The sequence below is a fragment of the Dermacentor variabilis genome, chromosome 11 (assembly GCF_050947875.1).
Source record: "Dermacentor variabilis isolate Ectoservices chromosome 11, ASM5094787v1, whole genome shotgun sequence".
Lineage (NCBI taxonomy): Eukaryota > Metazoa > Arthropoda > Arachnida > Ixodida > Ixodidae > Dermacentor > Dermacentor variabilis.
Window position 1 is genome coordinate 37811781 of NC_134578.1, and position 27792 is coordinate 37839572.

At 44.4% G+C, this 27792-nt stretch overlaps 1 protein-coding gene and 1 non-coding gene across 6 annotated transcripts in view; both read right to left on the bottom strand.

Annotated features, from left to right (window-relative positions):
* LOC142563854 (uncharacterized) overlaps window positions 1-18039 on the bottom strand; it is a 68971-nt gene extending 50932 nt beyond the window's left edge. For 2 of the 5 annotated variants that reach the window (XM_075674517.1, XM_075674519.1), the window contains exons 1-6: window positions 17798-18036; window positions 12888-13136; window positions 10984-11094; window positions 10484-10639; window positions 10027-10233; window positions 8879-9040 (exon numbers count right to left, since the gene is read on the bottom strand). In XM_075674517.1, the coding sequence (XP_075530632.1) occupies window positions 8879-9040; window positions 10027-10233; window positions 10484-10639; window positions 10984-11094; window positions 12888-13112 (861 nt within the window). In that variant the 5' untranslated portion in view covers window positions 13113-13136; window positions 17798-18036. Of the gene's footprint in view, window positions 1-8878; window positions 9041-10026; window positions 10234-10483; window positions 10640-10983; window positions 11095-12887; window positions 13137-17797 lie in introns of all 5 variants that reach the window. The other 3 variants (XM_075674516.1, XM_075674520.1, XM_075674518.1) reach the window with 3 other exon arrangements.
* A 7834-nt stretch (window positions 18040-25873) lies between these two features.
* On the bottom strand, window positions 25874-25945 carry TRNAE-CUC (transfer RNA glutamic acid (anticodon CUC)). The gene has a single exon. It is a non-coding gene; the product is annotated as a tRNA-Glu (tRNA).
* Window positions 25946-27792: the final 1847 nt, after the last annotated feature.

Genomic DNA, 27792 nt, shown 5'->3' on the forward strand with positions numbered 1-27792 from the left:
CACCTGCCATTAGGAGTTGGAAGAAAAGCACTCAGAATTCTAACATTGTGTTGTCGTAAAACCCAAGACCAAGGATAAAATTCTGAGACCAGCTCCAGGACAGCATAGCTAGCTAGCACACAAATAAGCACAAGGCTAGACAGCTGATGGCATAAATTACTATTGGCAAACAACTTACCTTTCGGCTTTGCGCCCTTGGGTGTATTTATGCGCTAGCTAACTATGATGGCCCCCGCACCACTCACCCAAGAATTCACTGAATAGAGCACTAAAAGCTGATTGCCTGAAATCGAGCGACTTGACATAAGGATTGCCGCAACATAAGATAGGGCGAGTGTCCTGTAAAAATGAGCTAACTGAACAATCGTTTTTCTTCTTTTTGATAGTATCACTGCACATATTTTAAAGACATAATTTTTGAGTCAATGATTACAAGGACTGCCGAATTCACTACAAAGGAATTGTTGCAAACGCCACCGAAGATGATCGTCCATATCAGGGATAGCTTTATTTTGTGACCACCTTCATATTCCCATGCCACCCGTGAGTTGCAAAACCCATGGATACATATGCAAACACACGAACTCGCCATCTCACTGCCAGTCTCACTGCCAACCACAATGCCAAATGATTCCTGGGCACACATATTACATAATGACAGTGCCTCAATTGAAACTCGGCTTTGACCTTCACTATCCTTAGTATCGTGCCGCAACTGCGTTGCCATGGCTATCCATCAAGCGTCCACGCTGGACGAAGAAATACCTGTTGGCAATGGGGCTCTATTGATCTTATTATTTAGGCTACATGCTCTTTCTGTAACTTTGGCACGTTTGTTACAAGGGATTGGCCAAGAGGGGACACATGTAAATAATATCCCGTACGCAGTGCCAAAGTGGTCTGTTTTGTTATATCGGAAGTAGCGCATACCCTTTGACCCGAGTTGTTTACTTGGGCTCATACCCACTCGCCCATGTTAGCTGCTGAGCCAGAAGACAGCAGGCACCGCAAGCCAAGTGGCTGAAGTTGACTCTCCTCTCATAAATGGTCTGAAACATACAAGCCTCAAGGTAGGGCGAAAGAGCCAGAGAGCTATCGCTTTAAGGGCGGATGGTACGCAAAATCTGTTCAAGACAGCCTTTCTCGAAAATAGAACCAATGAATACTTCATCTTAAGGTGAACACACCCAGCAAGTGGCGCGCTTGTAGTTGAACAACAAGGAATTCAAAAATCTCGCATCTGATGCATGCCCGCTCGTGAAAGTGGGCGTGGCTTCTAAAGAGGTAGCTTACGTTGCAATTTTCACTATAAATAAAACTGCACAACACCAATGCGAAAAACGAAGGAAGGCCATGGCAAGTGCTAGAAAAAGTTTCGTCAAGAAATCTGATGCAGATGACGCTGCAGAATACGCCCCAACTGCATACTAAGCTGGTCGAAAAGTTAAAACTTTCTGAACAAGATTTCTGAAAATGCTGTTTTGACTTGTTTAAGGAACATTCTTCTCTCCGATGAATGAACGCCTTTCTGTGAAATTACTATCAATAATTGCTAAGTGGTTATTGCGGAAACTGAACAAAAATTATAATTTTTGAATGAACACGTTTTTTTTATTTACAACCTTCTTCATTCGAAAAACGCGTAGTTGAAATGTAAGCTGACCTAATAAACTTTATTGAAACCAGCAAGAGGTGGTGGCTGGGCCTAGGCTTCCCATGTGGTGTTACGGTTGGCTTGTAGCACCCCGGGCAAAAAGATGTTCCGCCAGCATGCCTCATTGAAACGAAGGATGGATTCCTAATTTGCCATAGTTGTCTCGAGTGGATGACCAATCTGGCAAAGCGCCGCAGTGCTTACAGGCCCCTTCGTGTGTGTGCATGCCTAAGCGGAACGAAAGATGGATGCCTAATTTGCGGTGGTTGTCTCGAGAGGAAGCCGTACTGGCGGACGCCCGCAGTGTCCACAGGGCTCTTTGTGTGTGTGCGTGAAAACCCTTTCCGCGAATCAGACGGGAACCCCGGGCTGCCGCCAGCGGAGGCACGCTCGTGAAGACGTCAGCTGGGACACTCGATCAGCCACCTATCCACAACCAGATGCCATTTCCACGAACTGTCAAGCTCAACAGGAGAACTTCCGCGAACCAACGTCGCCTAGAAGATAAGCGCTTACGATCCCGGACCAGCTGGTTGCCACCTGCGGAGGCGGGCGCGTGAAAAGTCGCCGGGTGAGTGGGTGCCACCGCCGAGCACCGTGGAACACAGTGCATATCCCGTGACGTTGACGTGAGCAAGACCCCGCCTACAAGTTTAGTGGGCCTATTTAAGGGGCCCTGCAATGGTATGGTACGGTATTCCTTATGCGATGGCGCACACCCACTGTTGGGGATTGGCCAAGATTTGGATGAAATTAGAATAGAATAGAATAGCTTTATTTCCATCTACTTGATGGAGGAGGCTGCAAGTAAAAGCTGCTCCAGTAAGCAGCTTGACGAGGCCCGCAGCCCCCTCTACAGAATATTCGGCAACAGCATACATGCAAGCACATATGCATCATACATACATATATACACATACACATATACATATGTATACATACATATACACATACTCATATATACTCTCATGAACCCACATACTCGCATTTACACATGCACACCCATATCCATACAGAGCCACTGGTGACAAAACCAAAAATACTTAGAGTAGCTTGTGTGGTTCTCGTGGTGAATACAAATGAGACAAGAATACGCCGCTGAACATTATATACACACATATATATACACATACACATGCATTCATATACCCGTATATGCATACACACTCGTATGCACACCTACACACACACACATATATACAGAAGCATATATACACACTTTATATACATACTAGCCGAGAGGATGTACACTCAACCAGTAATTTAAAAATCATGCATATACAAGTCTCTCAGTTGTTGGGCCGTTATTTGGGTGATATCAACGCCTAGATTATTATATTTATTTAGAAGCTTTGGTATTGTGTGTGACAGCTTTTCCCTTAAGTAATTTGTTCTGGGTGTGACCACCCGCCATATCTCTTTATGACGGGTAACATAAAATTTGTCATTAAGTTCAAGGTTAGAAAGTTCTCGTAGAAAGGAGCAGTTCAGTTTTGTTTCCCGCCTAAATGCAGTTGTTAACTTGTACTGGTATAACCTTAACACAGAAATTATGTTGGCTTCCTGAAATAAGTTTATAGTATGGGAGTTGTAGGGGACATTGAAGAGTAGCCGAACAAACTTCTTTTGCAAGACAAGTAGTTTATGCAAATTAACAAAGGTAGTTGTACCCCATACCAATAAGCAATAATAGAGGTACGAATAAAAAAGTGAGTTATAAATGAGAAGTTTAACTTTAAACGGCAATAGTGATTTACATTTCCACGTCATGCCAATGACCCTAGATAACTGGATTGTGACTGCGTCAATGTGTTCGTCCCAGAGCATATTACTCGAAAACGTTACGCCGAGAGTTCTCATACTAGTAACCATTTCTATCGTTTTTTCTCCGTACATAATGTTAATATTTGAATTCACTGGCTTATTTTTAGGCCTAAAGAGCACAGCTTTGGTTTTGTTTGTATTTATTTCTAATTGGTTCATTATTGACCAGTCCCTCAGCTTAGAGAGCATGAGGTTCGTTTCATATTCTATATCTGTGCAGTTTGTTCCTGAAACAAATATACTGGCGTCATCAGCATACAGGACATATTTCGCGTTTAGGTAAATATTAGTTACATCATTGATATAGGCGTTAAAAAGAAGGGGCCCCAAGACACTTCCCTGCGGAACTCCTTTTGAAATAGGCTTCATACTTGAACAATGCATATCTATCTGAACAAATTGCTGTCTGCTTGCTAGGTAAGATTTAATTAGTGCTAAAGAATGACCTCGAATGCCATAGCTATGAAGTTTTTCAATCAATGTTAAATGGTGAATATTATCAAATGCTTTGCTAAAATCCACATAGACGCCAAGCACAAGCCTTCTTTCTTCGAACTGGGATAAGATGAATTCCTTTTGTTCCAACAGTGCATATTCGGTGGACTTAAGCTTTCTGAAGCCGAATTGGGCAGGTGATATTATATTGTTCTTCTCGAAAAAATTATTAAATTGGCGATGTAAGATTTTTTCCAGGCCCTTAGAAAAGATGGGCAATATGGATATAGGCCTATAATTTTGGATATCATTTCTGTCTCCCTTTTTAAATAAAACACTCACTTTAGCGATTTGCATTCTTTTCGGAAAAGTTGCACTGGATAGACATAAATTAATAATATATGTAAGGTACGGTGTGACAATATCTAACACGTACTTTATCGGTCTAATTTGCATGCCTTCATAATCACACGAGGAACTATTTCGCAGTGACGTGAAAGCAGAGAAAACTTCATGTTCAGAGACAGGCTCAAGAAATAATGAGAAGGGGCTAGCTACAGGCTTCAACTTAAGCAATGTCCTAGATGAACTGTTTTGATTGTTGCTAACAAAGTGATCATTAAACATAGTGGCGAGAGGGATGCCAGATATCTCATTGCCATTTATGCTCAGTTTTTCTATACGAGAATGCGATTTATTACGATTAAGGACAGTATTTAACCTTTTCCATAAGAAGTCAGGTTTTGGTGCAGAGCACTCAAATTCAGACTGAATGTGTCGCACTCTACTTAGTTTTATTTCTTTGTTCAGTTTATTTCGATAAGTTTTGAATTGTTTCAGTGTATCTGGGTCCTTATTTTGAATAAATTTATGATACAATTCGTTTTTGCGATGTATTTTTGCAAGCAGTTCAGGCGTTATCCAAGGTTTACGAATTTTTTTGCCTGAGGTAATTCTTTTTTCAGGAAAGTGGTACTTGTATATACCAGAAATTACATCTATGAACTTTGTATATGCCTCTTCAGCGTTCTCGATTTGACCGATAACTTCCAGGTCACAGGTTAACATCTGAGTTCTAAAAGCTTCAAGGTTGGCTGCTGTGATTGGCTGATAAGTGAAGCATCTCACATCCCTCCTGTCTCGAAAACTATGTTTAGGTATCATAATAAATATTGGAAGGTGGTCGCTTATGTCGTATGATAGCACACCGGCGGTTATGCCGTCGTTTTGCATATTTGTTATGAATAAGTCGAGTAGAGTTTCACTGCTGTCTGTAATTCGGGTTGGCGAAGCAATCAGATTTTCAAAACCATATGACGTTATTATAGTGATCATTTCTTTCTGGTACGTGGAATTTACAGACAGATCTATGTTAAAATCACCACCAGATATCAAGAACAAGTTATTCTCGGAAACAAAACGGAGAAACTGCTCATAGAAACAGAAAAAGCTAGGAAGGCTGCCATTTGGGGGCCTATAACAAACAGAGAACACGTATTTGCCAGCACGTGCCGTAAGTATTTCGAAGTCGTCACATACACTACAGAACGATGGAAGCAATTCGCAATTCATTGCATCTTTCAATAGCAACATAACACCGCCCCCTCGACGATTTGGACGATTTAAAAAATAACAGTGATAAGGAGCCAAGGTAAGTTCGTCGCGGTCATCTTTGAACCACGTCTCCGTGACCATGACGGCGTCGAACAAAAAGGAAAAACTGGAAATGAAATCCACGATATCTGTTAGTTTAGTGCAGAGCGAGCGCGCATTCAAGTGCAGGCATTTCAAGGAATTGTTATGTTCAGTTATACCAGCTGCATCTAATTCTTGCGGAAGAAAATATCTGTGTTGTGTCATACTGGACATTTAACAAAGCAATGTGCAATCATCAAAGCACAAACTAAGCGGGAAGGTCCTGTGCATTTCGTATCACAAGTGCTCGGTCGCCATCTGCCCGCCTCAGAAATACCTTGCCATTTCGGTGCCACGCATAACGGTACCCTTTTTCTTTGGCCCATTCTTTCACCATACCAAGTAAGCGCCTGTTGTGACTGGTCAAGTTTTCTAGTACAAAGATACTGGAGTTACTTTCCTTCAATTTATGTCTGTGCACAAACCACTGATCTCGTGCCATTTGCCTTGTGAACCTAACGATCACTCCGGGGATCTTGCCAGGCCTTGCTGGAAGGCGATGTATGGCACTAACGTCTAGTTCCGTAAGTTCGGGAACCTCAATCATGTTAGCAACACTGTTCACTTTGTTTAGAAGATTTTCGTGCTCAGAGACAGGAATTCCATGAAATTCTAAATTTTGCCTTCGATTCCTCCATTCCAGTTCATGTAGCTCCAGTTGTACTTGAACAGTCTCACCAGCTGTGTCTTTGGATTCTTGTTCTAGCATGTCAACTCTTTTCCGAAGTTCCTTTGTTTCCCGCTCTTGTGTGGCCACCCGTTCAAGAACTTCGTCGTATTTCTCAGACATCATTTGAACTGATTCTTCAATTTTGGATACTGTTTCTTTAAGGGGCATAAGTTCGTCAAGCTTTCGGTTAATGCTGAGCAACAGGGATCTGATGTCCGTAATCTCATCGTCACTGGTTGCAACTTTTTGGCCCTCTTTCGCGTTCTTCGAGCCCTTACAGGTGAGACACGACCATTTTTGTCTAGCAGACGCTGATTTGCTCTTGTACTGCTTTTCTGTGAGGCCAGAGCAATCTCCCACGTGAAATCGGTGCTCGCAGTCTGCGCATACTATCACTGCCTCAGTAGGTTCAAACTCGGCCCCGCAGGAAAAGCAACAAATTTCTTTCGTTGTCATTGCTACGTATGCAACTTAATACATTTCTACAAAAATACAACAAGAAGGAAGGGCATAGAGGCATACATGTAACACATAAGCACTGGTAGTAGTCTAATGGCAGCGGCAGCAGCAGCAATAGTATATACTCAGAAGACAGCCGTACAGAAAGGTACCAACCTGCAAAAAGCAGAGCACAGGCTTAGATTCGGTGTTTCCCTGCCGCTGCTGCTGCCGCCGAATGCCGCTACGCCAGGACGAGCCGCCTTTATACTCGAGATGCTGATGACGAGCGCCACAGATGCGTGTAGGCAGCCCAAACTTCAGCTTCTTGTGCGCAGGCCAGGGCGGTGCGGAAGCTCTTCCGCATGCGCCTCGATGTGACGATATGCCAAGGTCGACGGTCCCGACTGCAAAAAGCAGAGCACAGGCTTAGATTCGGTGTTTCCCTGCCGCTGCTGCTGCCGCCGAATGCCGCTACGCCAGGACGAGCCGCCTTTATACTCGAGATGCTGATGACGAGCGCCACAGATGCGTGTAGGCAGTCCAAACTTCAGCTTCTTGTGCGCAGGCCAGGGCGGTGCGGAAGCTCTTCCGCATGCGCCTCGATGTGACGATATGCCAAGGTCGACGGTCCCGACTGCAAAAAGCAGAGCACAGGCTTAGATTCGGTGTTTCCCTGCCGCTGCTGCTGCCGCTATCTTTATTAAAAAACTGAAAATGGTAAAGCTAACTGGAGGAAATGAACAAAAATAAAATGTTTAAGAATTCAAGACAATCTCTTTGTAGCAATTATAAAATCCTCCACGATTGAGCAAATATCCCTGTGGCACTGTCCAAGAGAGGAGGCTCCTAGAGAAAGGATATTTATAATTGAAAAGCTCAAACCAAGCTGTGTAAATCTTGATTCTAGATTTTTTCTTAAAGAATTCAAGACAATCTCTTTGTAGCAATTATAAAATCCTCCACGATTGAGCAAATATCCCTGTGGCACTGTCCAAGAGAGGAGGCTCCTAGAGAAAGGATATTTATAATTGAAAAGCTCAAACCAAGCTGTGTAAATCTTGATTCTAGATTTTTTCTTAAAGAAGTGAAACGGCGGCAGAATATGAAAAAATGATCTATTGTTTCATCTTCTCCACAGACTGGGCACAGAGGGGAGGGCACCAGACCTGCCCTGTGACGATAGAAGTTTAATTTTGGTATTCGACAACGTAATTGGGTAAAGATGACTTCAGTTTTTCTGGTGTGAAAGGAATTTTTAGGCCAAGGGAATAGGAGGTGTCGATATTCTGAAAAATTTGCTACAGCTGGGTTCATGTACTTTTAAACTTCATTCTCGTCTTCTTATCTTTCACCAATCATTGAATAAACCATGCAAGTTTCGCAATAGAAATCGTCTCGTCCTTGCCTGGTCGCCATGGTCTACCGGATGCCTGCAGCCCGCCGACAACGCCACGCTACCCAATAGTAACGTTGGTCGAGCTTCGATAAACTGGCGTCGCAAGAACTGATCGGCAGAGGTGGGGCTAACCTGGAGAACGCAACAGTGGGGGCGTCGAGGTGTTGCCTCTTCGCCGCTTCGCAGGCTTGCTGAGTCGCCCAGAGATGGTCGTCAAGGTTGGAGCTACGCAGGGCAGCGTGCCATCTCGACGAGAGGGTCGTAGGGTTAGCATCAGGGTATTGTTGTCTACAGTCCCAAAGCATGTGTGGAAGTGTGACTGGCTGTGTCAAACTCTAAAAAATTATTTCAGGACTGCAATTATGAAATGTATATCTTTCAGTTCGGTAAAATTTCCGTGTTGTAGGGAAGATGTACGAGCATTTTCGTTGCTCTAGAAGGAATAGTTATTCTTTAAGTGTTCCCTTACCAAAGTAACAAATGTGTTTCATTTATGTTTTATAAATTCTATGCTACTCAACCGCTTTGCTCAAGTTTTCGTGAGGAAGAAGTAGAGACACATTAAAATAGGGTTCCTAATTTTGACTTGTTTGTAGCCAGTGGAAGTTGACATATTCGCCAAAAACGTTAAGGTCATCGGTCCGGGTACCATCCCCCTTAAAAAGGCCTTTGAATCAATTTTTATGGAGATACTGCAGAAGGAACAATGTAGAACTGATGAGTGAGCTCTGTTTCGGAAGGCTGCACGGATGAAAGCACTTACGGGAGCAATTTCAGGTGTCTGCCTCGCTTCCGGTGAACTTGGACCTTTGGTCCTTTGTAGACAAACGCTGATATGCTTATCCATGTTTTTGCTTTTCACATTGCGATTGCATTTTGGACAACTCAGGAGGGCGTCGTCGTCGACCTTACTGAGGTCTCTTGGCTGTAAGTAAATAAAAATAATCTGACATATAAAACAGACCTGTGTGTTGAGACAATTTTTAGCAATTATGTCGCTTGGTCATAGGGGGAAAGTGATCTTGTTTGCATTCTACGTCCAGTAAAATGTCTCTGCTATTTCCTAGTCCTCATTTCAAGTGGTGCGCAAATAACATTTATCATAAATTGTTTCCGACTCGCCCAAACAATTACCCTTTAGTAAAATATGTTGCTGATGAGTTGGTAGAAATCTAAGGGTTCATACGAGCGCGACGGGAAGACAGAGTTTGGGGCCGACTCGGTTCTTTTCTACTCTCTTCTACTAAAGACATCATTTTCCAATCGCGCTAATATGCACCCCATAAATTGTGAGAGTTTAATCCTGGCCGAGGTTATTGCGAAGGCATTATACTCATAGATCAATTCATTGACGGTGTAGTTCATAACTGTTCAAGGAAGATAATTTATGAATAGATTAAGAGCTATGAAATTATATCTGCGGGTTCAGAAACGCTTCAGTAATCACGTCACTTTGTGACATGCGTATACATATCTTTTATAGATTTTACGCGGTTAATATAGCATAGTTATCTCCAGGTGCTAGCATAGTGAGTTTTAGGTATCAGCAATAGGCATTATTATGTTACTCCAACCGAGTGTTTCGGTTGGAGTAAAACATACATGATAGCAAAGGAAATCGCAACCGCAAGAATGCAGTTAAGACTCACGACGCACTACATGATTCCTAATAATATACTCGTGAAGCTCCACATTGCCTCATTCATTAACCCAAAAGACCACAGCATTTTCTGCTTATGTATACACAGAGTTGATTCGGTTTTTAAAGCAGTGATTATAATTTATTCTTTGGTCTTCAAGCACAATTATTCACTAATGTAGTTCTTGATAGAAAATTGTGTAAAAAATTGCATTCTTTGCGCATCTTGCGGAAGTGCACAGACTCTGCGTAGATATGTAAATAAACCGCACCATGTGCGCGTCCGTGGCATCTGTTGCCAATTTCACCTTAGCTTCAGGTATCAGGTGTGGCTTGTTCGTGTTTACAGAGACCGGAAGTTGCTTTTCATTTTGGGCCCAATCACTGCGCCGTCGGGATGTGAAATCCATTGCTGCCGTAGGAGACGTATCGGCTTCCCGGACTGCATTGGGATTGTAGCTGCACAGGCGTTCGTGTAGCTGTAGAAAACACAATCACGGCTGTGAATAAAAACAAACTTCAAAGTCAATCGCCCATAAAAAATCCTAGGCATTCCCTGCTTCTTTTCACGCCAATATATTCAAGACAATATTCATGATGCAAGACTCGTCGATTGCTACAATACGTGAGGGAACATTACGTGACAAATGCCAGTAATTGTCTTGCATCTGTCGAAACATGCCGCAATAGCATACAAACATGCGTACGTACATACACGTGCGTGCTTACCTCCAGCCTGAAGCGAGGAACTGCCACTACGCAGTAGCAGCACTGCATGATTTGCTGCGGGCATGATGTCACGTGGGTTTTCCAATCTCTGCCTTTTACTGTATCGCCACAGGACAAGCAGATGATTTTTGTTTTTTCACATTCCAAGTAATGTCCCTAAAAAAGAAAAACTACTTCTGCTCTTTCATCGCATCTAGAAACACAGAGTATGCAAAGAAAGGAAAAAAATACTCTATCTTCAGTTACTCTTCCATTTCATTACCTTCGTCACTGCAAATAGAAGTTCAAGTCACAAGAATTCTCCATTTAGGAACCGCTTTTGATGCTTTAAAACTCAGGGAGGATGCTCCGAAAATCAAGAAACATTTAGGTATTACTGCTATACGAAGTTTTTGACAAGGTACCACTTGACGAAACACATTCTTTCAAGGCAAATCAGCAGATAGGTTATGCGAAAAATTAGCGAGAATCCTCTGGGGAATTAGTGAAGAAAGAATTACCTCCAAGTCCTTCAGAGTGCAATACTTAGTGCAGGAGTTGCCGTCACTCGTATTTGGACAGAAAACCACTTGGTCCATGACTATATTTATTATATCGATTGCAGGCATCATCTGTAAAAGCCGTGAAACCAAATTAAGATGAGCTGAGTGTTACCATACACAATGAAATAATTATTTATAAATAGTTAGGCACTTATAGCATGCTTGCGGACGTACGAGAATCGATGTGTTTATTGCCAATGTTTTGGACGCAGTCCGGCCTTCGACAGAGAATACATGTGACGGTAATAGCATTAGTTTGCACGTACCCTGCTAAAATACACTTTGCGCAAGAAAAAGCCACTAAGATACCATTAGCACTCACTAAGCACACTAAGAGAAAAACGGCACTGTTGTCTGAGTGTTGTTGGTCTTGCTCGCATTGTTTCTTTGAGAGTTTCTTTGTGGTTACAGAGTGTTGATTTCACTGTTATGCCGTAATTTTCCGTGTCCAAAAATAATTTTATATGTGTTATTCTGCGCAAAATATGTGCATAGGTGTATAGTAACAAAAAATATCAACGTTCCTCAGCGGAAACGCTAGAATCGTATATTTCTTTTCTCGCAAAGCGTGTCCAGTGGTATAGTAGCTCGCTTAAAGTTTAGAGGCCATCCTCTCGCAGCAAGTGCAGTAATGGCTTGGCGAAGTAGCCGTCCGCGAGCCAACGCCTGAACATTGTGCGCGTGATTGGTTTAGACTTTAGCGTCATTTAGTATTCTTTCTCGAGGGGTACTCGTTTCTGGGTAGAGACGCAGCAGGCTATGCATTTCTGCCGTAGAAGGTGGATCACAACACTCTGTACAGCTGACTGAATAATCAAGTGGTGGATATCGGGCCCATGTGATAGAAGCTTTAGCTCTTTTAATAACGAATGATGACTACAGGAAACGCACCAGCATAGTTTTTTTTTCTGGCCGAGCTTTGAATGATGGACAGCAGGCATCTTTTTGGTAGGAACACAGGATGAGGTAGAAGTTCTACTCATGACTCGCATTATTTCTAAAGTACTGTCGATGAAGAAAGATCAGTGCAAGATCTACGACTGCACTGGTTTCCCACAAGTGATGTAACGCAAATGAAACATTCACCTATAGTGCACATATGATGAGAGGTGCCTGTGCTAAGTCCAAACAAAACTATAGGTGACTTGGGGTGACACCCACTTACAGTTTTCTGCCTGAGGTTTTCCAGTCCTCCCCTTGCTAACAAAATCTTTCTGCAAAATATTTTTTTTCGCTGATTATGCCTGCTCTCGATGTGTTTAGCCCATTTAGACACAAAAGAATTTTTTCTGGTGTTTATATGGGTTGTCATAAGAGGGTTCAAGGCTGCCCCGGCCCGTATTCTCTGACGAAAGATTTCCTCCTCACAAAAAAGATTGCGATGAAGAGAGCGGACACGCGGAGGGATTAAGGCTCGAGTTCGTCGATGGAGAAGTAATTTTTGGTCTAAAAATGACATATTGGCGAGTCAGGACCTCATTCTTATGTCGTGTCAATATAAAAAAAGAACAGTATCGTACGTGCCTTGCTGCACAACTTTCTGATAACATATGTAGCCTAAAGAACATAAGCACGAAGAATAGGCGCAAAAAAACGAACAAATTACCATGCAACGTACAACTCAGCACACAACTCAGCAACGTGAAGATTTAGTCTATATGATGCTCCAGTGATTGGATACAGTGCATAATTCAACAATGGAGAGGGATCGAAGAACACAGACGAGCCCAAAGATGCGCATTGCTAAATTACATCATTAGTAGCGGTCGTCCGTGTCGTTCGTCCCGTCTCCTTTGTTGAATGCGCGCAACTTAAATGCCAGTAACAATGTGGAAAAGTTGAAAAAGTGAAGACTTCGTTACCTCTTCGACAGAGACGTCCTTGTTCTCGTACTTGCAGTGTATCTTCTTCCGGTCACTGCACTCGAAGATGCATATGCTGCAGAACGCGTGCGACGACGGGTCCTCGAACATGTCCTTGGAGAGCATGCCGCATTTCGAACAGAGAGAGCACAACGGCAGCTCGTCAGCGAACTTGACCATCAGAGGCCCTCCGGGCAAATCTCTATACTGTATGTCCTTCCTCATTCTGCAGCAGGGAGATTGTCAGTCCTGCGAGAATAAACGACTCCTTCAGTCTTGATGTATACATTTGTGTGCACAGCTCATTTTTGCGAGTAACCTCTATCTTTAAGAACAGCCTATTACGCATAGAGAATCAACCCAGTGAACTAATGGGAATCCCAAAGCTTTAAAAACACGTATGTTCCCATACGAACATATGGGGATACCGTGAGAAAGCTCGTAAATTCCATTATGTCACTTGGGATGCCTATTCACAAGAAAATCTATGTCGCATAGCCCCCCGATCCAATATGTGAATACACAGGAATATTATGTCAAAACTCGTCTGCTCTCGTTATAGCAAGGGATTACGGCATCATGCATAGGACGCGCCCCTATTATAGATGCGATCACATTGTAGATGCTACATAAGGTATATGCCGCAATTGGGCGAGTTCATCTTTCGGTAGTGCGCGCAGCGGGAAGTGTGTCACACTTGCCACAGGTCCTTCCTTGCAGGCAGCTCGCGCAGCAGGCAGCATTGCGCTAACCCGACTACGGCACTTCGACATGGTTTGACGGCGCGCAAAGTTGTGGTAGCATCAGCCCCGTAATGTATAAGACCCATATTGTATTTATGGAATCAGGTGGCACATGCCTCATGCGCCATATCATAACGTTGCCTTTTGGAGGGACCCACTTTTCCTCATCCCGCCGCCAGTGTCCTTCGCTGCTTTCGCCAATAAACAGAACGCAAATGGCCAGTTGCCACAGGTATCGGACACGGGCTTTCTGCGCGGGAGTCAGCTGCTCCTAAACGTAAACAAGCCCTGTACAGGCGCCCTAGCATGCGAGAAGGCACGGGCAGTCAGATGCCCGCAGGGCAACGTCGATAAGTGCGCAGTTTACACTGCAGCTGCATATTACTGCACAAGGTGTTGCGCCATGCAGAAGTTCCGTGACATCGTCCCACTTGCCACGCGAGATTGAAACGCGCGCCGCGTAGCGTCTACACGCACAAACTTTGCATTGCAGTTGCGTTGTATTACACAAGGCATCACGGCATGTAACAGTAGCATCATGCCGTGCCACCTGCGAACGGATGTGACCAGCGCGCTGCGTAGTCTAGATACATGTGTTTACGCTTCGGTACACGTTATGGTGTCTGGTCGCAGAGCACGAGCCGCTGCTGAAAAGGCGAGTAGTGCAGCTACGCACGCGGCTGCAATCAAGCAACGTCGGGCTCAGCGGGCTGCTGTGCAGAGAGCAGCACAAGCTGCATATCGCCGTCGACGACGGGTGGACAGTTCAGTTTCGTCCTCGCGAAAACGACGCAAATAGACTTTGCCGCGAAGACCCTGCAGTGTGTGGTGGCGAAAATACGGCGCGACAGCTTCGCCGCCAGAAGTCTCAAGTGCGTGGTGTCGTCTTCAAGCAATTTGCGACGGTCTCCTATCGAGCCACTCCTCCAGCTTATGCTGTGTCTGTGTTTCACATGTGCCGCGCCGGCATGTGATTTTTACGCTATAGGAGAGCGCAGGGCTGACCGGAAAATGACTACAAAAAACTGAGTTGTATGCAAATTGAAATTTACGCACACCTATAACGAATCCCACTTCACCTGAAGGAACACTAAAGGGGAACAGCAGTCCCGCTTAGACTGGTGTAGTACTTTTTGGAAGCCCTATTTTCAGAGAAATATTGATTACTAGAGAAGAAACTTAACACCAAGGCTCCCTTTCTAAGTTGACGCCAATAAACAGCATCGTCGCGACAGCACTGTTGCATACTTGACTCTACTTAGCGCAGGAAATATTAGGCGAAATCGCTAGCTTGGGTTTTAGGCTCATTTTTTAAGCAACGTGTAGTCCTTTATCAATGCGCAATTGACTAGGCAGGATGAGACGTTGTAAAAGGCGAGATGACTTCACGGGAAGTTAGTAAAGTGACTTCGCGGGCACGTAACCCCCCTATTAGTTTCTTGCGTATTTGCTAGGTTACTATGTTCTAACTCATGAAAGGAGGGGCGTTTGCGGTATTCCAGAAATGTAAACAAGTAACACCACTTAACTTTCAGTTTCCCCCATTAGATGCATATAGAGCAGCTATAGCACGATGACTTGACTGAAGGAACTACTGGGGCTGGTGAAAACTTTGACGCGGCATGCTGCTGTAACAATGGCGAATGCATATCCTTTTCGTTCTGTTCATTAAATTACAGTTAACTTGTGCGAGTACTCTCTGTATTTTTCGTAATACAGAACAAGGAGAAAAAATGACGTCACATGCCCGGTTATTTTACGCTAAATTGAGAAAAGGCATGAGCATGAGGCACGCAGTGCTTGATATAAGGAACACTTAATTATGTGAAAAAGTATATAAAAAATGCAGACTGAAATTGCCTGTTTTGAATCTTATGCTGAAACATCAGCGTCGATTTAGCACGGGGATGTCATGGGTCGCATATTTCTCGCAACATCACCAATAATAATAATAATAATAATAATAATAATAATAATAATAATAATAATAATAATAATAATAATAATAATAATAATAATAATAATAATAATAATAATAATAACTAAACTACAACCTTCGTAATCAAAGAAAGGTGGAGAGGCAAAACAGAGAAACCTCCGCAATAAGAGCACCGATATCTGCATATTATCAATGAAAAAAAATAGTAATTTCTTTACATTAAAGCACAGACGCCTTCACCTATATCCCCTTTGGGTAGCTGAAATATGCTCGGCGCATTTCAGTCCTAAGGCAAATAAAGAAGCTAACGTTACAACGCTAGCTACCAAGGCAATATGTAAGAAAAAAACTCATAATCGCGTTTGTGAAAAATTACTGAATAAGTGAGGGTCAGCTAGCGCCAGAGAACAAGACAAAAGCTACAGGGTTGCAATTAAGGAGGATCGCTCTATGGATATTGGTGTATTTTCCCGTATTAACGAAATTTTTCTTCAGACCAAGTCGCCCACATCGAGTACATAGTTTACACGTGAGGTCAAGGTCAAATTCGCTAGAACCCAACATGGCAGCCGCGAAGGCGTTAGTACGCATATCACCAGGCGTACATTCTTTATATATCTGACGGTGACCCTATTTGTCCTGATCATATCACTGCTATCGGTTTCTCGCTCGGTGCAAGACGGGTCTCGGCCTATTTTGTCGCGTTAATTGCATTACTCAACTTCTTCTCGACGTACTAGTAACCGAAAGATGGCGGCCAGAATAACGTCAGTGCAAACCATCAATTACTCGGCTCTGAATAAATTCGAACAGAGTTTGCGCAGTCACCATTCACGGGCACCTTGACGAGCCCTAGGAATATCTCAGATAAGGTAGCCATTGCCTTAAGGTAGAATGCGCATTGCCGCATCAAAGGAATGTAGAACCGTAGCTTCCTTTAATGGGTGAAACAATATACGTCGAGATTATAAAAGAAGCCCGGGAAAATAACGCATGAATGCGACGATATCAAGAAAGATATGGGGTTTCTAGCTCATCCTATTCCACCCCTTGTTTCACACTCTATGCATCAAGCGTCATCCAGTTCAAAACATTTGGTAGACGAAAGCTCCTTTAGGATTCAAAATGCAACAGCGCAACTTGGAACCTGGATCAAAACTGGAGGGCATATCATGCCAACTAATTACCAACAAGAAAAACATGCACGTTTTACAATGAAAACCAAGAATAAGCAAGCATTCCACGTCTGACAAAAAACAAGATAAAGATAATTTGCTATCGCCCAACCACTTTCAAAACGACAGCTGTTAGAAACATTCTTGCAGCGGTGCGTTCCTCCCGATCATATGCCGCTCTTATCAACAAGGGTTCACGAGTGGCCGATTCCATTAATAACGGGGGTGGGGTCACTCCCACCACTGACGAAGCGCGAAAAGCATGAAAAGAAATAGCACCTGGAAAGGGACCTTGGTAAAACAAAGTAGCCTGCTCTGGATTACTGCTGGCATATTCTTGAAAGGAAAACCACGAATACAGTCGCGCTTTACAAGAAGGCTCAATCTTTAAAATCGTTCAGCCGTGCGGGAAACAATCACCTGAGTGTACTTGTTGAATGCTCGAACATAACGCCTACACGAAATGATTAGCCACCCCTTGTCCGCCAATATCCAAAGCGCATTGCTCTGTTACGTTCAGTACAGCATGATTTGTGCATTATACTTCGATGAGAGGGCTAAACTGTGCTTTGGCTGCGCAGTGGAAGCACTCTGCACCGTCCTGTTGCAATAAGTGATGCAACTCACGCAACCCTAAACACTTGCAGCGTTGGCGACGCTTCCTGAAGCGGCAATTGCATACGTTCAGTAGTGGCCAGCCGAGTTTTGCGTTGATGATCAGAATACGCGTGATCGAACGGCCAATTACTGTGCTACAAGAAGTTCAGACTCGCGACGCACCAGCGCTTTAACTGAAAAACAGCAAACCCCATGTGAATGCGCGATAACGGGTGAGACTTGTCCGTACTGCCATCGAAACACGTCGCGTTATTGCAGTGCTAAGTATATATGTTCAAGTTGTCCATAGCCACTATAGCTTTGCTGTCGCTCCCTGTGCAGGTAGCCGGGTCTGTGCGTCCCAGTCCCCATATTGCCGCCATAGTGCGGGTGCAATTCACAGATGTTTGGCACTAGCTTTGCTGAAGAACAAACTTTGAAAGAACAGCGACTGACCTCTACTGAAGTCTCCGAAGACGGTATCCCGCTTGGCGAGGGGCTATCCGTTGCGAAGATTCACGCGTAGACAACCCGGACAAGTTTCGCTAAGCTTATTCTTTTTTTTTCTTGCTTTTCTAAGAGACAACCGTACTACACCGCGACGCCACAGCGGGCTGGCAGCGGAACCTTCCCGTGGCGAAACCCTGCTATCATAGCTGAGATCGTTGCCATAGCGACGCGCTCGGCCTTCCTCGGCTTGTGTGATACACAGGAGTTCCGTTCGTTCGCCCTACGCAAGCCGCTTCCCTTCCCGAGCGCATCACGTTGGCAGCGCTCCAGTGCAATTTCGCTCGACTACTTGCTCGTAGCCCGTTTTCGCATCGAGAAGAGACCGTTCGTGACGGGCCAACAGTGGGCACGCATAGACCATGGGAAACGTTTAACGACTACTCTCGGTCACCGTGTGCGTCTTTGGAAGGGCTTTCACGAGCGTATGAACCAAGGAAATTGATAGGAACTTATAGGTGAAGTCCATCTCGGTTGTTTGCAACGCTACCTCGGAATACTTGCTTGTGGCATTGACTAATTGCAGGAAAAAGTATTTCTGAACAATCTGGGGTTGCTGTGAGGAACATCGCCTTTGTTTCTTTCAGAAAAATCTTGTTGAAAGGATTCCATTCGATTGAATACAAATTCAATGCTACGGTCACATGCATCATTACGTTGTTTTGCTTTTAGTTTCCTCTAAATTAGTTAAAAGTTCTTTACCACGTTATTATTACTTTTACAATTACTTCTGAGTATTAGGCAATCACCTATAATGGATACGGCTCATATTTAGAGGAAACTAATCAACTAAGACGGAGGTGCCCATCCCTAGAACTCGATGACACGTCCTAGTGAATTAATTGTGCGCTGAAGGAATGGCTGAAGCTTGCTGATGATTTGTCTTTAAAGTTTACCTTTTCTGCTGCACCATCGAGAAATGGTTAAAACAAGAGGGGACACTCGGCGAAAACTGGCAACAGGAAATACGTCACGCTAGTATTAAGGTCTACCGTATGCGGCCGCAAGCACCGAAAAAAAAAGAGAATGTGAAATGAAGTTAACAGACATTGTTTCATTTTCTTTTATTCTTTCCCGGCGAAAGTAAAAATATCTGCATATAAATTAAATTATGCTTTGCGGCTCACTTCCGTCGCCTAGCGACAGGCGAATGAGGCGCCAGAATCACCTGTTATTTGTCGTTCTCAGACACGCCGCCGAAGCGAGCGAGACCGGCTGCGCATATGAGTGTGAGCGTTGGCCTGTTCGGCGACCCGTGTGCCTGTTTTTCTATTTTTGGATTTAGCGGGCTTTGTTAAGCTCCCGGCGAATTCGTGCGTTTCTTCTGCATTTCGACACGGCACCACTGCACTATTGCACTACGGAAGGGTGAGAAATTTTGTTCGATAGTCTGCGACGCATATCAAGCAATTGGGCTTAGGGCATGGAACCTAGACTTGAGACGCAGGTAACGAAAAACTGCTCGGCCCTCGTGGCACGGTTAAATTGAATTATTGAGTCGTGCTGAAAGATGTTTCCGACACTTTTTATGAGCCCCAACATCATTTTAACTTATTTCGGTAGTTTTGAGGCACGCTGGTCGCACAGGGCACTGTGACGCAGTTTCGCGTGTACTGAATCTTACTGGAACAAGTTTGGCGCTTTCTCTAATCCCCAACATTATTGTAAGTAATTTCGTTTCTTTTTGGGTACTTTTCAAACGCGGTGGCCATGCCTGACGTGACGCGGTTAGCGATAAGGAGCTCGGCCATGGGACGCAGTTAAGATTGGCGTGTGCTGAATCTTGTTGGCACGAGTTCGTGACGCTTTCTCTGACCCCCAGCATTATTGCAATTAATTTCGTTGCATGTTGGGATAATTTTTGAGGCACAGTCGCCACGACTATCATAACGCAGCGAAAAGCAGCTCAGCCATGATGATAGCTACTTTGGCGTGTACTGAATCTTACTGGGACAAGTTTGTGACAATTTTTATGGCCCCGCAAAACTCAAACCTTCTTTCCGTACTGACGCTTGTCGAAGACGCGACGATAGTTTCCAAGAGTGATAGCACGGGAGTGTCTTGCTTGCGCCGCCAGACCGCGCTGATGATAACGCCAAGGAGCTCAAACACCAGGAACTTTTATCACGAAAATTCTGCCTTTTGAACGGCTGAAGATGGGCTTTGCACCCATGCGCGTTTGTCTTAAGTGCGAGTAGAAGGAATTCTGCGAGCGTCCAGCATGGTCCGATTGAGAGCCTGTGTGGAGGCCACCTCCGTGTATTCTTAGCGTATTATTGCGTCGTTTGTAGCCAAGTTCACTTAGAAACACGCAGTAGCCCGTGTACACATGCTCCAAAGTTGCAGGAAGTAAGGACCGGGAAGAATGGAATGCTTGGAAATAGGATGTTTTCGTGGTATATACGGTATCGTTTGGGATGAGTAGGGCATTTTCTACGAAGTGTATGTAAACGCGAACTGATTTTGTTTCTAATGCCGCCTATTTACCACTTTCGCACGTTGACACGCATTATTCGTATGTGTTAATACCAAAATGGCGCATGCTTGTAATTTACTTTTTTCAGCTGGCGTCGTCCGGTGGTGCTTCGTACGGAAAGTACTGCTGCTTAAATGGTGCCACAACGTTGGGTGAATGCACAAAAAGCCCGCAGCCAGCATTAATATGGAGCAAAATAAACATTTCCTCATTTCACAAGGCGTCTTGCGTCTTCTTTACGAAATTGCACGGGACACATATTCGATGGAGACTTGTAAAGATCGTTCGCAATTATTTTTACATAATACTAAAATGATTCCGGGCCAGGACCACTCGCGGTTAAGCAGTGGAAGCAAAAAAAAAAAAATGCCGTGCCGATCAGCGCAGCCGGCGTAACGCGTTCCCGCTAGCGTTCAAAACGCGCGCGCCTAGATATGAAATAGGAAGTGTGGTTAAGGTATTAATACCGACGGCTTGGTGCGCTGCAGTCGATTCGGCCGCTGGGCTCTATGAGAGTGTCCGCTCTTGTAGAATCCTTTTTTCTATGGCTGTACCATAATGCTGCCGTAATATTAAAGAACTTGTTTTCAGTGTCTCATCGACACGTGCTTCGGGCGAAATTTTTGCACGGCTGCCGTTCACTACGTATTGCGGTTTCCCAAATAACAGGCGGTCCTGCTAGGGAGAAGGAATAGAACTTGGAGAGCATTGCACGATACGATTGAATCCACACAAGTAGGCCCAACAGGTGATCGTCCCGTAAGAGCGTGTGGTAGATTTGAATGCTGCGGCTCAGCAGCTTGGGGAGCTACGGCGGGCTGCTGAACAAGTGCGCATAACTAAAAGATACTGCTGACCAAACATACTCGTCCCATACTCCTAGTCTCAGAGCTCAACTGTTGGCCCGCCAATGCTAGGGAAAAGTGAAGGGCATGTGTTCATGGGTTGTTCGCTTGCCAAGTCGGGCTGCCTTCAAGTTGATTTTCTTTCTTTATGCGTTTCCGTATTTTGTATACTGACTACATCAAAGCGCACTGACGCTAATGCCCGCGATCTGGTTCCGAGCAGCTAAATGCCACCGCAGCTTATAGCACTATCACTTACGGTGGTATGCCACATTTAAAAATCAATTTTTCTTCCGAAAATTCATGCATGCCCAACCATTTCGCGTCATAGTGCACAAGAATCAGCTTCCTACCATCATTAGCTGCGGAGATATAGTAAGTTTCCCAACCCATACCCTCGTATTGCGAAACCGAAAATCAGCACTATTTCTTTTATATAACTGATATTCAAAATGCTTTTTTTTTAATTTCATGTCATTGTGGAGCAGCAACACGAAAAAGGAGACTCATATGCTCTCACGGGGGCTCCAGCTATGAAGCTGTTACATCTTAGGACTCTGTGTAGTTGTCATAACTGTCACGCGTTTTTCTCAATACAAGATTTTGCTCCACCTCATGGTACGCAAGCTTTAATTACCTTTTAATGAACGTTTTGATATGAAATTTGCACAATCGTTCCTCACATAGAGTTGTGTACAATGAACTAAAACAAAATAAATTCATGCAATATTTTCGCACTTACAGTTCATTTTGCAAAGAAATTTGGTCAATTTTGGCAATTTCTTTCACTTTGCGTAGTTTTTCAAACATTACTTAATATTTAGCACAATGCGTTTATCCTAGTTCATCGCACAAATCACCCCTTTAGCTACATAAACGCTAAAGCTTCCCTCAATTCAGCTAATCGTTAGTTACTTATCACTGCTGGCGCGACTAGCACTTTTACGACATTTTATAAAATATACCTGCAGAAAGTAAAATGAACCATTTTCTGCACTTTAAATAGATGAACAAGTTAAATAAGGCATGCTTATTCAGGAAATTACTTTATTTGAGTTCTGATTGCTGATTGAAAGAAATTTTTTTTGTCTGTGGCACCACCTTAAGATAAAGGCTTGCCCTTTGACGTCAGACCTGCACGCACATCCTATAGATTGCGAAGCGGCGCATGGGCAGATACCTTGCGCCATCTTTCTTTATTTTTTTTTCTTGCGTTACACGATCTTGCAAGGGGTCACTATCTTGGTGTGTTAAATGTCGAGTGGATGCCAGGAGGCCTTTTCTGATAGCCAGTGATTATTAGAGGAAGCATATGTAAAAGAAGTACGAGGCTCAACTGATTGGGGATTTCTTTTACATTACCTTTTCTTAGAGTTCTGCGGATATTGGCTATGTTTACGCGAACACTATAAAATCAGGCCGATTCAGATTGTCAATCGAATACCTCGGCGAATTCATGTAGCGGATTGGACGCAGGTTAAAGCCAGCAGGTTTGACCAAGGAAGCGTCGAGGAGTGTTTGGTCGTGTTTTCTGCTAGAAGGGGGGTTGCGAGGGGGGAGGGAGGAGGTTTACTGCGTGACTCGATTCGCAAGGTGCATGCGGTCGGATCATGCTAGGTCCGCTCGACATCTGAGTTCCACCCACTCGAGTCGAGGATATGTAAATGAAGCTACGTAGCGGGAAAAAGATAAGCGACGCAGCCTGCTTGCCTAACAACTGGAATTAGTTATTTGCTTTTGCATCACAGGCCATACGACCTGTGTTACTGTGGCAGTCTCAAACGGTGAGTCCCGGTGAGTGACTAACAAGTTAGCGCAATTTTAAGGTAGTCAGAGCTGTTTTTCTGAACATCAAGAAAGGTATGAGTTCTCTGTAAGGTTGACGCAAAAGGCGCCGTAATATCACCCCTCACGCGGGGGCCAATGCAAATGCTTATGCGCGTTTTACGTGCTAGCTGCTCCGAGCGCCAACGTTTTTTTTTTCCTTTTGCGATTGCAAGTTGTTGCCATCATGCTTCGAAAAAGAATAAAGAAAGAAACGGCACGATAAAAGCAAAAGTGTTTGGGAATTTCCAATTGCACATGATGTCCCCTGTTTCATTGCATTTCGCAACGATTCTTCACGTTTCTTCGCTCCGATTTCGAAACTTTGCACACGCGGAGCAGCCCACGCCCTGCACTGCCACGCGATGCTGGGCGTTGTCGTTGCGCAAGACAGCCCGCTGCAATGCCTCAGCCCTGAGTGTAATCGCCAACGACGCTGAGACAACGAATAGGTCGTTGCGCACTCGTAAGGTGAGTTGCGGGCTGTCGCCAGCACGTGATATCTGCGCGATAACGTTCGCGCGCAATCGACAGCACGTAGGTCCGGCTTAAAATGCTCTAAGCAAAGAAAGCATGAGAACCACTATCTCCTTGCGCTCTCTTGGCACTTAGTTCCGGAATCGAAGAGACAAAAAGGGGAAGCTTGTCTCCAAATATACGCGCAACCACTGGTTCTTAACACAATTTTTTAAGCCAGCAAGACTGTCGTGGCGACGTGGGCCTTAATTCAATAATTAAGTTGATAATAATTTAAGTTTAGGTAATTAGGGTGTAGACTGCGATAACCATAGCTAACTCTGCGTAATTAAATGACCACAATACTGGGAGGACGGATCGGGAATATTTAACCCTGGTATTCAACGAACCCTTAAAAAATGTTTTCATTGAAAAAGTATAGTAGTAAGGCATAGATAGTAGGCCTCTTCAACTATTCGTCCCTCGTCCTATAGTGCCCGAGCAGGTGCTTCCAGCCAGTGAGCGTAGCGTATGCAGCACCACAAGGATTCCTGGAGAGCCCGAACGACAAATCATAGGGGTGCACCTTGCTGTGCAGGAAGTTTCTCATCGCCTGCGTCTCTGGCAAGCATGGCCTTCGAGATAAGCAGAACAGGAAACTTAACTCGAAGGCATTGTTTTGCCTCCCTTCACGCTCTAGAAATGACAACAGCTAGACATTTTTTAAACATTTATTGCTGCGAGTATGTCGTATTGAATGATTTGCACCATAAAATACAATATTGTTGCAAAATTTTAGTAAGCAAAAAGCAGCAGTAAGCGCAAAGCGTTTTGTCTGCAAATTTGAGTGAGCAATTCACGTTTATATGCGTTAGGTTTGCAAGCATGCGCACTATGAAACCATAATAGCTTGCAGCTCGTCGTTAAAAAAGCTCACATGCCGTTCTTTCGGCCAACGTAGTTCCATATTGTGGTCGTGATAATTTTCGGCGTCGGCTTTCGCTTCGACATTCTGTCTGACTAGCAAATCTTGTGCACTAGCCCACTGACTACACGATTTTCGTATTAGGCAATGGTGGACACATATCTGTGACGTCGTGACGGAGATGAGATGTCAGCAACCATCCTCAGGCTTCATGACATTAGGTTTCGCCGTATTTCGGGAGCAAGGTGCAGTACGGTTTTTTGTAAATAGTTTACGTGAGCTTCATTGCCTGAGACCAGGTGGCAGGGTACAATCTGTTTAAGGGAGCAGCTTAGGCTTGCTATAAGCTCCATAAGGTCTGGAGTAACAGGTGTGCCATGATAAGTGTACCAAACAGTCGAACGAGATACATGGTGAAGAAGAAATAATATTCATACTTTTGACAAAATTCAGAGCCAAAAAATAAAAAAGGATATTTCAGTCCGTGCCCATTTAATGTGTTTCTACTGGTCTTGGAACGGAGCGCTGTACCGCGTTAACCAAGAACAAGCTCTAGCCTCTACAGAGCCTTCAATTATTTTTTAAGCTACCCCGCTGATCACTGTTCACCCATCGACGCGTCTCTTCTCTCGTGGAGCACCAATCCTCCGTGTTCTCTCACTCGAAAACACCGACGATGGCGAAGTCGGAGTAGTTGAGTCCACTGACGTTCACGGCGAAAAGCGGTGACGTCACGTTGTCGGCCAGCAGAGCCACGCCCCGCTGTTTGCTCTCTCCTGCAGCGAGGCGCCTGTCGACGGCGTGCTCCAGCATCACCTTGCCGATGACGATGGCGCCGATGCTGAACAGTGCCAGCACGGCGACGGCGGTCACCGTTCCCGTAGTGCAACGAGCCTTGTCGCCCTCCCACTCTGTGCTGTCGGTGCGCTCGGGGCGAGGCTCGTCGGCATGACGTCCCAGGTTTTCGAGAAAACGCTGAGCGTCCTTTGGACGCATCTCCGTGTATTGTCGGGATAGTTCGAAAGGCTGATGATGATCGTCCTCAAGCGTGGCACATACCCGCGATGACGGGTTGGCCAAACACTCAAGCATTTTTACACCAACACGGCTGTATAAAAAGAGCCTCTTGTGTCACATGGCTAACACCGTCCCCCTCAAGGGTACAGGAAGGAATCTTTGATTAGGAGAAATTAAACATTTCTTTTTAATGTGAAGAACTCATGTTCTGTTGACCCAAATTTTATTTTTGTATATGGCATTTGGCATCCTTTCGCCGGGAGAGGTTTTTGGCACTCGATCTCACACCCACTGCTCTCTGCCCATGCGCCGCGTTGCTATAGCGACGGAGGCACGAGGTCAGCGGCGGAAAGGTGGAGAGCGGTGACACCGTCTGTTTCGCGCCCCGTCAGCCTAACCCACCCTAACCTAACCTGACACTGCTTCAATGTATACTATACAAAATAGGAATAACCAAAAGAAATAAGCGCAAAAAAAAACCTTTCCGACACCGGGAATCGAACCCGGGCCTCCTGGGTGAGAGCCAGGTATCCTAACCACTAGACCATGCCAAAGACATGTGGCGACGTTTCGCAGAACCGTCAAGTAGAAGAACCGCGCTTTAGAATACGACGCGGTGCATGCGCAGAGAGCAGTGGGTGTCAGATCAAGTGCAAAATACCTCTCTCTCTCTCTCTCTCTCTTAAGAAATGCAGACACGTATGTGCGGTTTATGTATGGTTTCTTTTGTATGTGCACCAAGTTCATTGCACAAAAAATTGCTAGCTGGTTTCGTGATATGCGCATGGGCTTCCAGACGTCTTTTGCCTTTAGGTCAGATGAATTTTAGATATAAACATAGATAACGTGTATTTGACTGTTTGATTCTTTTTAAGGTGCATCTTTATGAAGTTTCATTATGAAACTGCAAGGCGAACAGCAAACAAGACACGAAGCAAAGGTAACCCACAAGCGCTGAGTCGCAACTCAGGCACATTTGTTGTGCTCGCTGCAGTTTCATAATGAACAGTTAACAGCTCGACCAACTTTCAGTATTTTTACAACTTTGTGAAGCTATTAACATTTATTTGTTTTCCTAGGGAGCTATGTCTTGGAAAAGATGTTTCTTGGGAGACTCTTACACTGCTTGGAACATCGGAGAAATTGTTCAGCAAGCAGCGTACGGAATTCAGATACACAAAAGTGGAAAACCAGTAGCAGCAACAGACGTAGAAAGGAAAATGGTAGAACGGAATTCGTACAAAGGATTGCGTAGTTGAAGCTATTTGACGCAATCTGTTTGCGTTATACCAAAGGAGGATATTTTCGTACAAGGTGGTGGTGTAAATGAAGGCTGTCTGATTTACTCCACAAGGTTCTTTCGCTTACTACTGATCGACATATCAAAAACCCAAAAATATATCCTCATTATGCAGCTCGTGTTTCTTATTTCTTCAACCATTCACGTATGGCTTCACGAAATTTCAGAAGTACTAAATGTCTTCATAACTTTATAGCAGAATAAGCGCAGAGGAGTATAGCAAATTCTGCAAGAAGACACATGGGCGTGTTAAAGGGACACTAAATGCAAATACTAGGTCGACGTTTACTGTTTAAATACCATTCCAGGAACCTCGCAACGCTTGTTTCGCGCAACGAAAATGGTTTGTTTACGAGAAAATTGCATATGGAGGGTCCGAATGCCTTTTTCGAAATTCTAATCTCCCGCCACACAACCGGGGGGAGTGGTGACTGCATAGACCATTATCTCCTGTTGCAACCTTCGGGAGTGAACCGGCGCCCGACAGACGGCGGTATATCAAGCCATGACAGAGCGGCGGATTCGCCCAGGCAACTGCTTTTTGTCCTAGTGGCGTAGACCAGTGGGATTCTCTGCTACTTGTAGTTTGTGCGAGTTTCGCGAGCCAGCCAAACCAGCGCAGCACTACGCGATAACGAAACTGCTGAAACGCGAGAGCGTGGGCGGCGCAGGGTCGAGCGAAAACGAAACCTTTCGACTGCCCGCGTCGTTGTCAATGGTAATTTCAATGAGTTCTTTTTTTTTCTAAAAAAATGAAATAGAACTGGACCAATAGCATTTTATTCCATGCTATAAAATACTACGAGGATGTCTTTTGCAACGAAAGGTTGAGTACTAGTGACAGAATTTAACTGAGGAGTGTTTTCGTAATCGGCAAGTATTTCAATGTCCTGGGGGAGTCCTTAACCATGTCCTGCATTTACCTCAACTTCTTGTTTATTAAGGTTCTGTTCGCGATAATATTGACGCCTTGAAGATTCCCGAGCATTAATCTATCACTTCAGCTGGACTTAATATTTGCCCTTAGTGTACCTTTAATGTAGCTGTTGTGTAAAAAGAGGGTACGATAACAACCGCAGAAGCTTTCTTGAGTTACGCCCA